At 36.8% G+C, this 19,724-nt stretch overlaps 1 protein-coding gene across 1 annotated transcript in view; it reads left to right on the top strand.

The window, feature by feature from the left end:
* Positions 1–542: 542 nt before the first annotated feature.
* Positions 543–19,724, top strand: part of LOC123234212 (AP-3 complex subunit sigma-2) — a 36,567-nt gene continuing 17,385 nt past the window's right edge. Inside the window, exons 1-4 of the mRNA XM_044660144.1 lie at positions 543–581; positions 1,397–1,488; positions 1,880–1,991; positions 2,968–3,039. Coding sequence (XP_044516079.1) covers positions 543–581; positions 1,397–1,488; positions 1,880–1,991; positions 2,968–3,039 — 315 coding nt within the window. The remainder of the gene's footprint in view (positions 582–1,396; positions 1,489–1,879; positions 1,992–2,967; positions 3,040–19,724) is intronic.

Below are 19,724 nucleotides of genomic sequence, written 5' to 3'. Positions count from 1 at the left end.
TCTGATACTTTAGTCAGTTCCCATCTTGGGACTGAGGTTTAATTATCTATCCACCAAGTTCTTACTGGAAGTGAACACCATCTAGAGATTTGCTCTTTAGGTTTCAAGGTCTCTCTAGACAGGAAGAATGATAGAGATTTCAAAAGACCTCACTTTTACAGAAGGGATTGTTACAGAGAGTTCAGACACAAAGACTTGTCTTCACAGAAAAATTTTAAAAGGTTAAATCATAACTTGAACATAGTATAGCTTATCTAGGAGTACACATTGTTCTGAAAGAGAGCATAAAGCTTAAACTTACCCACAAGACAAAATTACTCATGTGATGGTCAGGGCAGAGTAACTTTGTTAGGATTTAATTTGAAACTTTTACTTGCTGCTGTTATGTGACCTGGACAAGACTTACTATGAAGTACTATTATAATTATGTTCAGTAAAGTACTATTCAAAGTCTCAAAAAAAATTAATCAAGAGGAGTTGGGATTAGTTGTGCTGCAAGATCAGTGTCTCTCATTGCATTCCTGAAAGTGTTTATTTTCATCATGGTGATGCTAGAGATGGAAATCATCAACCACTTAATGGTAGTTGACCATTAACCTACATTGTGTCTTAGGGCAGCAGCTCTCAAAGTGTGATTGCCAGGCTCTTGGAGTTCCCCAAGACCCTTTAAAAGAGCCCTCAAGGTCTATACTATTTTCAAAACAATGTCAACAATACATTATTCGTTTATTAAAGTATTTTTCCCTTTTCCAACTACATATTTGTGTGAAGCCAGATTTTCTTTATATACATCAAACAAAACAACATTTTCCAGCAGACTGAATACAGAAACATTCATATGAAAGTCCAGCTGGCTTTTCTCACATTAAAAAGATTTTCAAAAATTCATCAAATAATGCTGCTTTTCTCACCAATTTTTTTTGTTTGGGAAAATAGTTATTTTTGATAAAAACATGTTATTGATGTTGGCATGTAATGGATTTATCATTCTTGTAAGTGAGGTAATAATGAAATATAAAAACATTTGTTAGCTCTAATATCTAAAAAGGATAAATACCAACAGATATAACTCACATAAGCAAAAGTTCTTTGGGACCCTCAGTTTTTAAGATTGTAAATGGGTCTTGATAACAAAAAGTATGAGAACTGGTCTAGGGCAAGTCTTGTGCATCCCTGGTAATATTAGAAGGGAAGGAGAAAAAACATAGTAAAGAGGGTGTATAGGGAAGACTAGATTGTCAAATCTGTGGGTTTTACTCTTCTCATTTCCAGTGTGTGGAATAATAGAGTGGTGTGCCTTCTATATTTGGTTGTGCTTCACTTTCCTCATATCTATAGCCCCCTTGGACCTCAAACGAGTGTATGGATTTATCTGACTTTTTTTTTCTTCCTGTAGTCAGAAGAGATTCAACAGCAGATCGTCAGGGAGACTTTCCACCTTGTCCTCAAGCGGGATGACAACATCTGTAATTTCCTAGAGGGGGGAAGGTAAGCCAGCAGCTTACTTTATCTTTGCTTATTTCAAGGTCTGGCCAGCTGACAGTTCCTGTGATGACTTCAGGCTGGTGCTCTTTAAGTGTCCGGCTGGGTCCAGGAGACTCCTTGGCTTTATCCTTGGCAAAGGTTTTCTTGAAGAGGCCCTGTTTAATTTTTTTACCTGACCTCTGCCCCTCTCAGGGCTGATTTGTGCTTGTAAATTCAGTTCTATTATGTGTCCCCTTTCTTGCTGTAAGTAAGGGCTACATGTCACTTGCCTAATTCAAATGTGGATTAATCTAGTAAATCATGCTGTGAATTTTTAGGACAGCGTGGTGTAGTGGAAAGCACTACTCTAGCTCAGTATTTCAGCTGTCTCTGGGGTTGTTTCCTGTTCTTGCAGTTTGATTGGCGGTTCAGACTACAAATTGATTTATCGACACTATGCCACTTTGTATTTTGTGTTTTGTGTGGATTCTTCAGAAAGTGAACTGGGGATTTTGGATCTCATTCAGGTATGTCTGGTGGACTTGTGAAGAAACAGAATATGCATTTACTTAACTTTCTGGGTCCTTAATATCCTCATTTGGGTTGGGCTAGATGGCCTCCGAGCTCCCTTCCAGTTTCAGATCTGTGATCCTGAGATTGTAGGGTGAGGAGTAAAATGGCTCCACGCCTTAGCTGATGGTGAGTAATTGTGTGAGCTGCCTGCCCCACACTATTTTTTTTTTTTAAACCCTTACCTTCTGTCTTGGAGCCAATACTGTGTATTGGCTCCAAGGCAGAAGAGTGGTAAGGGTAGGCAATGGGGGTCAAGTGACTTGCCCATGGTCACACAGCTGGGAAGTGCCTGAGGCCAGATTTGAACCCAGGACCTCCCATCCCTAGGCCTGGCTCTCAATCCACTGAGCTACCCAGCTGCCCCCCCTCCCCCCCCCATTACTATATGTCTCCTTTGTCTCTTGGGTTCTGCAGAGGCACTGTGGCAAGCTCTACAGATGGTTTGCCCTGGATGGCTGTCACCTACTGGTCTAGTTATGTTCTTTTGATGACTTGATACCTGAGACAGAATTGTCAGATGACCACCAGGTGGTGCTCCTAGTCAAGTCCTTATGGACAGCCTTCTGGGTAAAATTTTAAGAGGCTGGCACACAAAAGCTTAGATTGAGGAATTGATGATTGAGTAAAGAGAATTGAGTAAAATCTTTCAGGTACCCTGTGAAAGGAGAAGGTATTTCACATGTCTTTATAAATAATGTGTCCATATTAAAATACAGAATTCCTCACCCCTTCCCTGAAGTTTTTTGTATTCTTTGTACTGGGGTGCAAATCAATGAACACTTTTAAAAAAGGCCTAGTGCATAAGATCATTTGCTGAAAGTCCTTGGAGAGGAAGGGGTAAGCTTATGGCTGCCCCACTCTCCAATAAGTTTATATTCAGGGAAACATGAACTTGTTCTTCTTCCAATTTGATTTCTCTTCTTTCTCCAGGTTTTTGTGGAGACATTGGACAAGTGTTTTGAAAATGTCTGTGAGTTGGACTTGATCTTCCACATGGATAAGGTACATCCTGTCCCAGAACAAGTTTCCTAATAAGTTAGGGGCACCAGGCTATTTCTACTCTCTCTACCCATTCTTTTTCTTTTCTCTATCTTCTGCTTTAGGCATGTTTCCAGAGCTGCCTTTAATATTTAGTTTGTGTTTTGTTTTTAAACTCTATGTAGCCTTTATTCATCTGTGCAGAGACAATTGGACATTCAGTGAACTCAGAGTGAGATTTATGCAGATTACAAAATGTTATTCTATGCTTTGGGCAGGGGCAAATTAAAGCTTATAATAACCACAAGGACTTTTGCTATAGTTTTCAAAGTATGAATTTGTGATGGAGAGAGTAGTTTCTGGAGTGATGATGGGATAATTCAAAGTTATCCAATAAGGAATAGATGGCTAAGACCAGACTTGAAAGGGAGGAAGGTAGGGGTAGGCCAGAGCATTTGTTCTTGGATTCATCTTACAGCCCCAACTATAGGACATGATTTCACTGTTGTCAGGCTACCTGATATAATAAAATATTCAGTGGTGGAACCTAGAAGATAGCATGTAACTTTGACCCTCATTTATCTTACCCAGGCAAATATCTGTACACTGCTATCTCATGAATGGTCTTGTCTTTTGTACACTTGCTTACATAAGAATACTCATGTTTTGTGATGTTCCTTTTAGTAAAAGCCATCAGTAGGGTCCATTGTTCCTATTGGAATTATGTCTTTGAGGTATGTTAGTCTAATAAAAGACTTTTTGTGTGTTAAGATTAGATTTCTTAGGATATCATTGATAGTATTGTTTTGGAGAAATTTTCTTTCACTTCTTATTAAGTTCCTTTGTCTCAGTAATATTGTGTTGGCTTGTCATTAAACTTAGTGAAGAACTGCAGAATGAAACTAGGTATTCTTACATGGCTTTGTTCTTGAGCCTCATGAAATGTGCAGGTTTCTTTAGTTCAGAAGAGAGTCTTAATTTACAGGTTTTTAAAGGCAAAAAGAGGAACTTACAAAGTGGGGATGGAGGTGAGAAAGATTCACTCCCAAAAGTCACTTGTAAGTAATAGGAAATTGTAGGTCATGGAAAGGTCAGAACCTTTTGACATGGGCTTCTTTTCTGATCAATCTTGACATAGTACATTTCAACTTCCATTTCTCAGAAATCTCCAACATCCTCAAATCCCAGAAGCCCTCAGAGGCCCCTTGCCCTTCATGACCTTTGTGTGACCTTCTGGCCTCTATCATCTTATGAATTAGTTTAATATAAAGTATATTTTAAAATAGATTCATATACTTAGAATTAACATAGTAACTCACTTATGATTAATATAGTAACACATATGTTTAGGATTATATTTAATACTATAACTCATGTTACTGGGACTGCATTCTTAGTCAGTTTACATACTTGGACTCTTGCCAAGGATTATATTCTTACTACAAATCACACAGTTACAAGGTATCAAATTAAAGGAATTCTTAAGCTAAAACAAATGAAGAACTGCTTCATTAAATTTCCTCCTTCAAGATATATAATGCATTAATTATATAGAAAAACATACCTATGTGAGTATAAATATATATGGCATTATTCATGTATATTTTCCCTGAAATATATTGTATTTATGATACTCTAATAAATACATATTACATAAAAAAAAGAAGAGAGTCTAACAGTGATGGCAAACCTTTTAGAACCTTTTAGATACTTCATGCTGCCCCCTTGTCCCCAGTTCGTTCCTTCTTCCCCCCTTCCCTTATTCCAGACAGTGGCAGGAGAAAGGAGGGAGTGGCCCAGGAGTTCTGCTCAGGAGAGGGAGTAAGCACTTCTATTGGGCTTCTGGGCAGAAGAGTGGGTAGGCACGGTGGAGACGGGGAGGGGAGCAGCTCTGTCTGAGTCCTTCTGCCTTTCTAGTAACTTACTCTGGCAGGTGACAGTGCACATGCCCACAGAGAGGTCTCCGTGTGCCATCTTTGGCATGTGTGCCATAGGTTTACCATCACGGGTCTAGAACATTTGCAAAAAATCCTGGCTTCTAGCTCCCTCTTGTTTTGCTTTGCTTTGGACTCTTGAACAATTTTACCAGCTTTCAAAGCTTTTGTGGAAGCTTTCAGTCAGTCACTCTACTTTTTCATCATGGGAAATGATTCTGGAAGACTCAAAGGGCTACCAGTATATGTATTTTTATTGTATGCTAAATAAGACCATTGTTGAAGCTTCTGTTCTATCATATGTCTTACAAGGAGATCTAAAATGAGAATCTGCTTCTCTTTTGCATTACTGAAGAGACAAAGTCAAGAATAAATGGTTTGAAGAATGTTCACAGGGCATAATGATTCCTTTCCCCTGTGCTTACTCGTTTTATTCATTCTAATGTAATTTTTTGAACATTTTTAAAGAATTCTCACAAAGTAATAAAGCAATTTAAATACATTGACATACTGTAAGACTTGTTTTTGAAAGAGGAATAAATAGCCACAAAATAGCTGTTGTGGTTCTTCCTTACAGTGCTTATCTTCACATAGGCTCCATAAAGAATACTGCTGATATCATAAGTTCTTTTTATGGCTCATTAGATAGTTTACTCTATTTTAATCATGTGTCATTAGAAAGGATTGTTATTGGGCAACAAATAATGCAAGGAGTTAAGTCAGAAATCACAACCCTCTTTGAGAGGAATAACTACTTACTCAAAAGAATTTTGAATGAAGCATTATGTGGCAAAGGCTCTTTTATTTCATTCTCTTGAGAATGGCTACTCATGAGTCAGTTTTACAGGTGTTATAGCCAGCAAGCAAGTACAAGGAATAAGAGTAGGTAGGCTCCCTTTTATTAATGCAAATCAGTACCCTCACCTCATTCTCCATTGGCCGGTCTCTCTAGTTTGAAGATCCAACTGATCCTCATGCAATTTACAACCCCAATTATTCACATGGGTTTTCACTAATTAAAGTACAGTGACTTCACCTGTTAGTCTCTTAAAGGCCAAACCTATCAGGTGTTCTCATCATGTCTTTCTGACATGGATGTGGGGAAAAGGAACTTAAGCTGGGAACATGAAACTTAACTCAATTTTCTTTTCTTTTTGCTCCATTACACAGGCTTATGAGAGGAGTCCACCATCTTGTCAGGATCTGTTCCTTACACTCTGTGTCAAAGAGATATCTTGCCTAAGATATTTTTTTTTTAGCTTGGACTTCAAAGTCATCTTTGATTTCTGAGACAGACTTAATCTCTACAAATACAGAAGATAAAAAGGGGAGGGGAGTGACACTAGAAACGCCACCCACATTCCTGATTTAAGTATTTTATTGCTTTAAATTTAGTTTGTCTGACTAAAGTTAACCCTTTAGGGGCCTCTTCTCTTTCCATCTCATTTCCCCCAGAGATTCTTCACTGGAATGCAATACTCCTTCAGTATGAATAACTCTGGTTCTAAACTAGTAAGACATTTTGTAAATGGCTCTTGGGGTATGACCAAGTTTCCTTAGCCAATCCAAACATGATTGCTATGCAACATCATTATTATTCTATTTCCAAGAACTTTTCTAATTAGTCTCAGGTCTTGTATTTGACTGATTAAAAGGAGAGTTAAGGATTAAGATTGATTCATTGAGACTTGTTCTTTCCTCTCTAAAGCATTAAGGCATCTTATAATTTACTTTAAATAGGGTAGGGGTGATTTGATTAATTTACTCAATTAATCCCACCTTTACATTCTCTCCCCAGTTTTGATATTTTCAGTTCTTAGAAAATCTACTAGAGTGTAGTTGGCAAAGTCCATAATCCCAAATCCTGGACAGCTCTTTTAGTGCTTGAGAGAAGTTAATTTCCTTTTGACTGCCTTTCCTACTGTCAATCAAAAATCTAGTAATTAACATTCTTTCATACTTCCAAATACATTGTAAAACAATTTAATAATCCAGTACTGTTTTAAAGTTCTAATAGGTTAATTTTTGTCTTGGTACTTTCAAGTCCTTTCCCCAACCCAAAAATAATAAAGAAAAGATAAAGAGAATCAAACCACTTTTCTCATAGGAAAGATTGACCCTTTAGAACAGGGGTCGGCAACGTATGACTCTTGAGCCATATCTGGCTCTTTTGAGGGCCAGATATGGCTCTTTCTGCAGGAGCCATAAAATAAATTTTTTTTCAGGCACTGTTACAGAAGCATACACTGTGAGCACTGTACGGCTCTCATGAAATTACATTTAAAAAAATGTGGCATTTATGGCTCTCACAGCCAAAAAGGTTGCAGACCCCTGCTTTAGAGTGTTCTCTAGGAGTATGAACCTGTTCCAACAGGAACTGAGTTGACTAGAAATCATCCTTTTATCTTTTAGGTGAGAAATGAAGCTAATTTGGCTTGGTACTTGTGTAGCAACACTGGTTCACTGGTTCCAATAGGGACTGGATCCTCCCCCACCTCTCCTATGGAGAGGTCTCTCTACTCTGAGCTCAATTACCAAGTGCTATAGCAAAACCAGAATTGGATCCAAGAGGCCTCTACCCCCATGTTTTAGAGATCTGGGGGTTGACTAGAAGTCATCCCTATACAATTAGGTGAGAAATCAAATCATTTCTAGGTGAAACTCTTTCATGATTCTCCCAGCTCATAAGACTGTCTGGCTGAGGTCAGGATAGAATTTCTAGGTGTCTCTTTCTACATAGGGTACACCAGATTTCTCCAGGGCTCTTGGTATCTTGGTCCAGGCAAATTTCCTTTGTGTTCCAGTGCCAAAAGGCATCTGAAATTTTCTCCTAATGGACCCCTCCTACTAAAAGGGCAATCCTCCTGGAATTCTAATTTCACTCAATAATAGACAAGTATCTTCATTTAGAGACTAACAAGGACAATTAAACCTTAAACAAGTGTAAGACTACTTAAAAAGGAAGTAAGCATTTGGAGTTTCTAGAAGGAAAAGACAAATGGTTTGGATTGATTTTTTTTTTCCTGGTATATATTGAGTTTTCCCTTGGCTTTGTTTAATATTTGTTGGTGAATTAAACTTAGGGTTCCTCTGTTTGTGTCCTATTGATTTCATTGGTCTGTTGGTTTCTATTTCTAATTCTTTGGGCAGTTTCTTTGGATTATTTTCTGAAGTATACAATTCAGCCTTTTTATTTTTGCTTCTCTTGGCAACCTACACATTAAACCGATCTTCAACCTGAGCTGGCTGATGCTTCCCCCATCACCTCCCCAAGTACCTTTTGCAGTTTGGTAACCTTTTGCTCCTGGAGGCTTACTATATTTGTGCCAGATTTAGTGCAGATACACTATAGGTTTTAGTCCTACTGCAGCTCCTGAGTTCAAGTGGTCCACCAGCTTTATCCTCCCCAAGGAACTGTAGGCATATGTCACTATACTTGACTCAATAATATTACATTACATTTGTGAAATTTTTTTAGCCATTCTCTGATTGATGCAAACTCATTTCTTCTATTTTTTTCCCCCTTGGATTAATGTGCAGAACAAAGTTTACTTAGACTTAATTATTCCCTTACTCCCTGTAATCTAGTTATATAGATCAATAGTTGGCTGTGGTTTATTCTACTTTAATAGATTATTCAGACCAACTTTGTATCTTTACAGAATAGATCTTCCTACATTAGAAAGATTCAGGCTTTGCTATGATATTTGAAAAAACCAATCACTGCCTCCTCAAGAATATTATCCTCAGCTGAATTGTGAATGGGTGACATCTTTTCTAAGTCTAGTGCATGGTGAATATGAAGAAGGAAAAGTCTGTCTCTTATAAAATCTACAGAATAGAAGTGCATCAGGAAAACACTTTTGCTCATATGAAAAGAGAGCTTTAGAACCTTGTGGGAGACAACACAATCCCTTGGTTTGAGGTTATGAAATTGTGGAGATTGTTTCTTCTCTTCCATCACTGGAAGGTCTATCTTAGATGACTTGAAGGCTAATTAATCTGTAATTCTGGTAGCTTGAGCCCACGAGCTCCATTGGTCATGGCTTCTGAGTACCAGTGTAGGATTGGACCTTAAGACCTGAGTTGGATTTCTGAAGGGGTCTTAGTCAAATAAAGAAAGAAGCCATTTGCCACAGAAAGCTATGAAATGGACAGGAAGATGAGACTAACAACGTTCTAGGATGCTGTTGCTCCCTAATGAAAGTAAGAGTGGATGGAGACCATGACGCAAGACCAAGATTGAAGTGAACCTTAGTGGGGAAAAGTAGAGTAAAACCAATTCATTTCTTCTTGAAAAGCTTTTTTCTCTTCAGAGATTTTGGTTCATTTGGTACTGAGCCTCATATATTTGTTGAGTGTCTTAAAAGGTTTGAGGGATTGACTGATCACTTAGATCCCTTGATAAATAAATAGAAAAAATCACAGATAGTTCAGATGACATACTAGTCATTCATCCATTTGGAACTTGTGCTATATGGTGTGAAATGTTGTTCTAAACATAATTTCTGCCCAATTGTTTTCTAGTTTTCTCAACAGTTTTTGACAGATAGTAAATCTTTGCCCAGTAGTTTATAGTTTTTTATTTCATTGTATACTATATCTGTGTCTATTTCTTTCTCTATGTTACATATCATAAACTATAGTTTAACCTCTTCCACTTATCAAGTTTTTTAAAAATAAAAATAAACCTTTACCTTCTCTCTTAGAATTGTTACTAAGTATCAGTTCTGAGGCAAAAGAATGATAAGGGCTAGCCAATTGGGGTTAAGTGACTTGCCTGGGTCACAGAGCTAGGAAGTAACAGAGGCCAAATTTGAAACCAAGACCTCCTGTCTCCAGACCTGGTCACTTTGTTGTCCCACTTATCAGTTGTTTTCTTCCTCTTTACCACTTCTAAATAGTTTTGATTAATACTGTTTTGTATGATTGTTATTTGAAACCTACTACTGGTAGGTCTCCTGCCTTCTTACTTTTTTTTTTTCCATTATTTTCCTTGAGAATTTTGACATTATGTTCCTCCAGATTAATTTTGTTGTCTTTTTCTAGCTCTGTAAAGTAATCCTTTGGTAGCTGATGATTGTTATGACACTAAGTAAATGACACTAAGTAAATTAATTTGGTTTTCTATTACAGAATATATATTCTATTTAACCATAGAATATATATTGTATTTGTATTATATTAATTTGAAATTACTATTATATTGACATGGAGGCCTATCCATGAAAGATTAGTACCTCTCAATTTACTTCTGTAAGAAGTGTTTCATAGTTGTATTTATATAGTTCCTATGTGTATCTTGGTAGGTGGATTCCTAAATATTTTATATATTCTCTAGTTATTTTGAGTGGAATTTCTCTTTTTGCCTCTTTTTTCTTGGATTTATTAATAAAGTTTGATTGTTTGAGGGGGTTTATTTTATGTTCTATTTTGCTAATGATATTGTTTCAATTTTTAGTTAACTCCTTATGTAAACTATCATAGCATCTACAAAAACTGATAATTTTATTTTTTCTTTGTGCTTATTCTCTCAATTTTATTTTTAAAATTGTTATAACTAACATTTCTAGTATTATCTCATGTCTGGTGACACCAGACCTTCTTGTTTTACTCTTTTCTCTTATTAGAAAGGTTGCTAGTTACTTTTTAAGTATCTTGATTTCATTCTATTATTTCTTTTTGTTTCTTGGAGTCACTGATTTTTAGTCTTTTATTTGGGTAGGGTTTTCTACCTGCTTTGGAACTATTTTTTTTCTTCTTATGATTCTTCTTTTTTTTTTTTTTTTTTGTAATTTTTTTTTAAACCCTTGTACTTTGGTGTATTGTCTCATAGGTGGAAGATTGGTAAGGGTGGGCAATGGGGGTCAAGTGACTTGCCCAGGGTCACACAGCTGGGAAGTGGCTGAGGCCGGGTTTGAACCTAGGACCTCCTGTCTCTAGGCCTGACTCTCACTCCACTGAACTACCCAGCTGCCCCTCTTATGATTCTTCTTACCAGAACTCTTATTTCACTTATAATTTCATTTTTTATCTCCTTCATGTGGGGAGTAATAGGAGAAAAGATTAGTCAACAAGTATTTATTAAGGGCTTAATAGTGGTCAGGCACTGTGCTAAGTGCTGGGAATGCAAAGAAAGGTAAAACGAGGACTTACCCTCAAGGAGCTCATAGTATAATGGGAGAGAAAGAGCATGCAAACAACTATGTACCAATAAGACACAGATAGCAGAAAATGGGATATAGTTAAAAAAGAAAGACAATATTAAGGGGCACTGGGAAAGGTCTCTTGCAGAAAGTAGAATCTTAACTGAGCTTTACAGGAAACTAGAGAAGCAAGAAAGACAGAAATGAGGAGGGAGAACATTCCAGGCATAGGGGATAGCCAGTAAAAACATACAGAGTTGAAACTGGGCGTTTTGTTTGAATAACAACAAGGAATCCAGTCTCACTAAATGACTGAGTTTGTGGGGGAGTAGTGTGTGTGTGTGTGTGTGTGTGTGTGTGTGTGTGTGTGTGTGTGAGTGAGAGAGAGAGAGAGAGAGAGAGAGAGGAAGAGAAGAGAAGAGAAGAGAAGAGAAGAGAAGAGAAGAGAAGAAGAGAAGAGGAGGGGAATGAGTCGCATTATAAAAGCTTTAAAAGCCAAATAGAGAATTTTATCTTTGATCTTGGGGGTAATACAGAACCACTGGAGTTTATGGAATTGGAATGGGGGATGATATGACCAGACCAATGCTTTAGGAAGACCATTCTGACTACTGAGTAGGGGATGGACTGTGTAGCTACTTGTGGTAGGGGTAACAACTGAAAGGCTACTGCAGCAGCACCCTGACCTGCTCCAAGGTGCTAGCAATACTAAGGGATTGATAAGAGAGATGATTTGTTCATTGTAGCCCCAGAGGGCAGAACCTAAAATAAATGGTGAAAGTTGCAAAGAAGCAAGTTTGGGTTCAGTGTCAAGAAAGACTTTCTAACAGAGCTATCTACCAAAAGTGGATTGAGCAACTTAGAGAGATTATGATTTCCCCTTTCCTTGAAAGTTTTTAAGCAGAGGCTGGTTGACCATTTATTATTTATTGGGTATGTTACAGTATATGTTTGTTGTTTGTGTGTGGATTGGATTAGATAACTGCTGAGGTCCCTTCTGACTCTCAAATTCTGTGATTCTATGAAGGTCCCTTGCAACTAGGATTGTATTACTCTTAGTTTTTGGTGCATATGATTCTAGACATTTTGAACTTGAGATGAAGGTAAGATTTCCAGTTGGACAAATTAGAGATGCTGATTGGGAATTTAGCAATAGGTTAAGATAGCAGAAAAATATTTGGGAATATTTTTATAAAGGTGATAGTTGAAATCACATTTCTTAGAAAGATATGCATTGAGATTAAGGCATTTGGGGCAAGGCTTTAAACTTGGATTGTGCCTGCTCTAAGGTTTAAAGTCCTGCCACACCGGAAGGTATTAAAATATAGATTCAGTCATGAACTTTGTCACCTGAGAAGCATCCTCTGTAATTTAGGAAAAGCATCACCACGTTGACTATAGTGAATTATTTTGACCCAGCAACTCCCAAAGACCCATCAGTAGTGGCATATAAGGATTATAATTTGAGTTAATGGAAAAGAATACCTATGATAGTGAAATCATGGATTGTTGAAGCATTGAAGTATCTTACAGTCTTTTTCTCAACCTCAACTCCTCCCCACATTGCAAGGGGTCTTTAAGTATACATATTGATGTTCTCTCAGATAACCTAGTTTCCTAGTTCCTCAATCTACTCAATTCCTATGAATTCCACTCTCCTATTCCACCTTATCTATATATCTATACAAGCATTACACTTCATGAAATCCAGAGTTCCTTTATTTGGTCATAATCTTTTATCATTCTATCTTGGTTAGAATCACATCTCACAAACTTACTTGAATGGATGTGTCATAGTCAAGATAATTAACATCTCTGTGTTTTAATTTCCTGATCAGTAAAGAGGAATTAATATTATCTATAATGTTATATGTTAAAGAATTGTTCTGAGAATCAAATGAGATACAGGTAGTTCTACTGCCTAGTGCTCTGAGGCTAAAGGTTTGAGCTTTATGGAAAGTAAACTGGTTGATAAAAGAGAGAATTATGATGATGAAGCAAGGGAAAAAAAGAACGAGAGCATCAGTGAAATATTTTTAAGTATACATAGTAGAACAGAAGGAGGTTCAGAGGGAAACAGACAAGTAGGACATTTTAGTATTAGCATGTTGAATATATTATGTATACTTAAAAAACATGCTGTATATAGGGGAGATTCATAGCTTTGTTATACAGTACTTCAGTTCTTTGAGTTGTGAAATGCTAACATTTTTTAGTGTTTATTAAGTTCAGAATAACAAAAAATAAAATATTTATATATATTTAAAGCAAACTGGCATATGAGTTGTTTATTTGCCTATAGCCTAGGATACAGAAAACCTTGGTTACCTGATTATAATTTCCTGCTTTGTTTGCAATAGGGAGCAAGGCTCATAGAACCAATTTAAGAAGATAAATCAATTTACCTAAGACACTTTTATGAACCTGAAAAAAACATGGCTAGCTCTCTGGGTTTTTATGTACCTGGTGGAACTGGGTTCAGATGATGATATGTTTCATTTTCATCTTAGATAGGAAAATGAGTACTCATAAAACTTGGTGGGGCCTTATCTCTATTGAATGGCAAAGAGACTTTGTACAATAGTTAGTTGCCTAAAAGACTCGGTGCAAATAGTAGGAAGGCGTTGATACCATTGGCTTCTAATATTGGAGGTTTAAGTCTTTCAGTTTGGGGCTGGTGTGTCAAAAGTCCTCTTGCTATTTCTCCTACCTATGTTACCTGCTCCCTTAGCCCTCCTCCCCCCATTATGACCTTTCTTTTGTTTATTTGCTTTAGGGATTATAATGAATAGTTTCTGAAGTATCTCTTCCCATTGTGTGGAGAGGAATCTTGGGGGTCTGTACCCTAAAGTAACTGATGAGCAGACAGGAGACTGGATAAGATGCTTGCAGAGAAATGTAGCCTTTATTAGGGAAGGGGAGAGGAAAGGAGTACTGCTGGTTGACTCAACAGCAATGCCCAAGGGTATACAAGTAAACTCAGAATTTATAGGAAATTAACACAGTGGTTCTCTTTTAGTCGCCCACCACTACCTGTGTAAGATACAATGTCTGTGTTATGTTATATTTTATTTATGTTGGCCTATCCTTCTTAAGTTTCCCAATGTTCTTGAACTCATGGCAGCATTCCTTAAGTTTGCAATTTCTAAGTTGAGTCAGAGTTTAGACATGGCCAAGGTCTTTCATACTGAAACATTTGAGATAGGGGGTTAAATAAGATTGTAGCTGTAAGTTTAGGACTTTTCTTGTGGGAATTTACCAGCGTCTAACCTCTTTAACCTTTTGAATGCTGACTGTCAGAACTATTAGGTATCCATAATAAGAAAAAAGTGGGAAAACGGAAAAATGGGGGGCACATTAGAAAAGAATGCTAATTAGGATAATTAAAAGTATATGTACATAAAAAGCTGCTTGGGGAAGGGGATTTCTCAACTCTTCATAAGGATTGATAGATTGATAGGTGTCTCTCCTCAAGGGCACCTAACTTTCACTTATTTTCTTTAGAAATATAATACATGCTGAAGAATAATGCATGATTTTAACTTATACAGCATCATGGATCTTCATAGTATTTCATATTTCCACAGCACATTCTACTCATCAACAATTTTACAGTTATTTTGATTTCAAGTGGTTCTTCACAACCTTTAAAGGAGAAATAAGAATGCTAGTCCTTTTTTTATAGCTAAGGAAATTGAAAAAAAGATGAAATAACTTGTCCTGAAAAAACCAGTGGTAGAATCAGTACTTAGCATGGCTGACAAACTTTCCCTACTCCTGTCTTCCGTCTGCTTTCTCTTCCTAACATTCCTATAACTGCCAGCTACTTTTTCCTAGGTAATGATCTTTGACTTTTATTCTTCCTATGTCTCCTATGTTCAAATTTGCTAAATTGTATTGATTTTTTCTTTGATATGTTTTTCTACTCATTCTTCTCTCACATTAACTATAATTTAAATGCTCTTCTTAGATTAATGCAACATCTCCCTTCCATCTCTCTTCTCTAAATCACTTTGGACGTTGTTGCCAGACTAGTTTCCCTTTAGTTATATTATTCCCCTGCTCCTGATACTTCTTGAATCCAGCCTGTTTTGGGTCCTCTATAGTCTGGTCCCAACTTTAACCATTTCACTTTATCATTCATCATTCTCCAACACAGACCTTTTTGCCAATCAGGCCAAGTTCCTCCTCATTCTCTATGCAAGCCATGTACATTCTATATCATTTCCAGCCAAACTAATTTTCTTCCTCTTTCTGGTATGACACTCCATTTCCGATCCGTGTGCCATTGCACTGTCTGTCCTCGCCCAGAATGTATTCTCACTTCACTACTGCCTCTTTAAATATCTCTTGTTCCCTTCAAAAACTCTGGTCAAGCTACACTTTTTATCGAAGTCTTTCATGGCACTCTTCCCTCCTGCTTAGTGCCCTTCCCCTTTACCTTCCCCAACTTTATTATATTTACTTTGTATATACTTGTTTATGCTCATGCTATCTACCCTAATAAAATTTATACTCTCTGGGAACAGGGACTTCTACTTTTTTTGACTTTGTATCTATCCCCAGTGCCTGCCTTTTAGTCAGAAGCTTAATAAATGCTTATTGATTAATTGATCTGTGTCTTTGTTCATGCTGCTCTACTACTATAGATTGCTCTCTCTTCTTATTTCTACTTAAACAAATGCCACCTGCTTTCCAAAGTCCAATTCAAATTCCACTTCTATCATAAAACTTTCCAAGTTATTATCATTTCTAATCACCTTTTCTTTATTTTTCCTTCTAGTTCACTTGATTCTGGGTATAATTCATAGCCCAGAATTAAAACTTAACATTTACACAAACCATTTTCAGTCTTTGTGGCTTCTCGCTAAAATCTCTTTATGACTTGTGCCTCTATCTATGAGTTTCCTTGGGAATGTCAGAATTTGCTTCATGTCTGATTCTCTATAGAAAAGGATAAAAATCTTGCCTTCAATGCCCACCAATCACTCTGGCTAACAATACATTGACTATAGGACAAGCTTTATTTAATTTCACTGAAAATGTGAGGCATAAAGCACTCCTTGAGCTTTTAAATAGTCAAGACAACTCTTCTTCTCTCCTTAGGGACTTACACTAGGTCTTAGGTCCCCTCAAAAAGATAAAACAGTCAGGATTGTTAGAGATTTGACCCCTCCTTCTTCCAGTGGGAATGATTCTTACCTTCTCCAGTTAATAACAAAGAAGAGAGAACTATAAACCATTACATAAAAAGAAGTAATTCTTGATTGAATATGATTACAAAAGAGAAAGCTATTCAAGGAACTCTGGGACAATTATATAATATTGCTGGGTCCTGTTCTCTTTTTTTACTTCATATTAAAAATGTATGATTTGGGGCAGCTGGGTAGCTCAGTGGATTGAGAGCCAGGCCTAGAGACAGGAGGTCCTAGGTTCAAATCTGGCCTCAGACACTTCCCAGCTGTGTGACCCTGGGCAAGTCACTTGACCCCCATTGCCTACCCTTACCAATCTTCCACCTATAAGTCAATTCACAGAAGTTAAGGGTTTAAAATAAAAAAAAAATGTATGATTGGACATCCATTGAAATAGGGAAACTAGAGATTATGTCTGACTGGCTCTGTGAACCTTCTTCCTGATTCTTCTTTGAGCATCCTCTAAGGCTTTTCCCAGAACGGCTAAGTGACCCACAGGAACTGAAATTTTAACACTCACTCAAACATGGAACATATACTGTTCTCCCAGAAGATAATTACTTGGAACTGTTAAGAAGAGAAAGAGGAAGGGAAGGGAATAGCATTTATTAAGCACCTCCCTTGTGCCAGACCCTGTAGTAAGTCTTTTATAAATATCTCATTTAACTATTACTAACCTACCAAACCATTAAGAAGTCAGGGAAACAGCCCTTTTATAAAGGCCCCTTTGTAAAATATAAAATGCATTATATTTTAGTTTTGTTATTATAGATCATTGGAATCAGTGCTGAGTGACTGAGAATCTATAGTCAGTTGCCTTTTATTTCTGCCTTTTTTGAAAAGTTTATATGGGGTAATGTTATAATTCCATTAATTTAATAAGATAGTTAATTAGCACTCTAAACTTTATTATTTAATTGGTATTACAGACATTTTCTTGCATTTATTTAATTAGGTATATAAATACGATACTTGATTATATATAAGCTCACTCAATTTATCAGGAATCCAGCTTTCTGGCAGTTTATCTAGAATAGTTGTGTCAAACTCAAATAGAAAGAGAATCCTTCAATTTTCCAACCACATTTTGGCTTAGAAAACCAAAAATTAACATTATCTATATTGTACTGTAGGAGGCAGCTCTCTGGAGTCAGGAAGATTTGAATTCAAATTTGGCCTCAGATATTTACTGGGTATGTGACCCTGGGCAAGTTACTTAACCTCTGTTTGCTTTAATCCCCTAGAGAAGGAATGGAAACCTACTCCAAGGACAGTATGAGCCACAGGGTCATGATGAGTTGGACATGACTGAACAACAGCATGTTATATCATATTTTTATTTATTTATTTTTAAATATTTACCAGTTACATTTTTAATCTGGTGGGTCACTTGTGCCTGCCCCCATGGCAGCACATTTGACAACTCTCATCTAGAATATGGAAATATGTGAAATATTATCTATTACTTTGCAGCCCCTAGTAGAAGACCACACTTCAAAAATATCCATGCAAAAGACTTAGTGGCACGGAAAGTTATAACCCATGCTCTGTATTCCTTCTATGTGAAAACAACTACCCTTTATTTTCCCTAATTCAGAGGATTCTAGAATTGACATAATGGTACTTCATACTATCTTCTGTTTTTAATTTCAACTCTGTTTTCTAGCTTGGGAGTCCTGACTGCTTATGCAAATGTTTGGGATGTGTTACTGATGTCTCAAGCTAAAATTCAGAATTTCCCATACAGTTATAAAATGATTTTTAAGTGTGTATGAAATAATACTATTAATGCTATATTTAAGCTATGTTATGAGTTAAAGAGGCTTGTAGACTGGCCTAAAGATCTAACTACCATTTTAAACATGTTTTTTAAGGAGAAATACACATAAACTTTTAGAACAAAATCTATTCCTAAACTGTACAATGCCTGTATTTGCATCAACAAAAGTGTCTTGATTTGTACTTCCCTTGCTTTTTTAAAAATTTAAACATTTATTAATATTCATTTTTAACATGGTTACATGATTCATGCTACTACTTTCCCCTTCACCCCCCGCACTCCCCCCACCCATGGCCAACGCACATTTCCACTGGTTTTGTCATGTGTCCTTGATCAAGACCTATTTCCAAATTGTTGATAGTTGCATTGGTGGTAGTTTTGAGTCTACATCCCCAATCATGTCCACCCCGACCCATGTGTTCAAGCAGTTGTTTTTCTTATATGTTTCCTCTCCTGCAGTTCTTCCTCTGAAAGTGGGTAGCGTTCTTTACCATAAATCCCTCAGAATTGTCCTGGGTCATTGCATTGCTGCTGGTACAGAAGTCCATTGCATTTGATTTTAACATAGTATATCAGTCTCTGTGTACAGTGTTCTTCTGGCTCTGCTCCTTTCACTCTGCATCAGTTCCTGGAGGTCTTTCCAGTTCACATGGAACTCCTCCAGTTTATTATTCCTTTTAGCACAATAGTATTCCATCACAAGCATATACCATAATTTGTTCAGCCATTCCCCAATTGAAGGGCATACTCTCCTTTTCCAGTTCTTTGCCACCACAAAAAGTGCAGCTATAAATATTTTCGTACAAGTCTGTTTATTTATGATCTCTTTGGGGTACAAACCCAACAATGGTATGGCTGGATCAAAGGGCAGGCATTTTTTTATAGCCCTTTGAGCATGATTCCAAATTGCCAGCCAGAATGGTTGGATCAGTTCACAACTCCACCAGCAATGCATTAATGTCCCAATTTTGCCACATCCCCTCCAGCATTCATTACTCTCCCCTTCTTTCATTTTAGCCAATCTGCTAGGTGTGAGGTGATACCTCAGAGTTGTTTTGATTTGCATTTCTCTAATTATTAGAGATTTAGAACACTTTCTCATGTGCTTATTGATACTTTTGATTTCTTTACCTGAAAATTGCCTATTCATGTCTCTTGCCCATTTATCAATTGGGGAATGGCTTGATTTTTTATACAATTGATTTAACTCCTTGTATATTTGAGTAATTAGACCCCTGTCAGAGTTTTTGTTATAAAGATTTTTTCCCAATTTGTTGTTTCCCTTCTGATTTTGACTATATTGTTTTTGTTTGTACAAAAGCTTTTTAGTTTAATATAATCAAAAGCATTTAATTTACATTTTGTAATTTTCTCTAACTCTTGCTTGGTTTTAAAGTCTTTCCTTTCCCAGAGATCTGACAAGTATACTATTCTGTGTTCACTTAACTTATTTAGAGTTTCCCTCTTTATATTCAAGTCATTCACCCATTCTGAATTTATCTTGGTGTAGGGTGTGAGATGATGATCTAAACCTAATCTCTCCCAAATTGTTTTCCAAATTTCCCAGCAGTTTTTGTCAAATAGTGGATTCATGTCCGAAAAGTTGGGCTCTTTCGGTTTATCATACACTGTCTTGCTGATGTCATTTACTCCA

The sequence above is a fragment of the Gracilinanus agilis genome, chromosome 2 (genome assembly GCF_016433145.1).
Source record: "Gracilinanus agilis isolate LMUSP501 chromosome 2, AgileGrace, whole genome shotgun sequence".
NCBI classification, from domain to species: Eukaryota; Metazoa; Chordata; class Mammalia; order Didelphimorphia; family Didelphidae; genus Gracilinanus; species Gracilinanus agilis.
The sequence above is the reverse complement of the archived record's forward strand: the minus strand, read 5'-3'. Positions and strand labels throughout refer to the sequence as shown.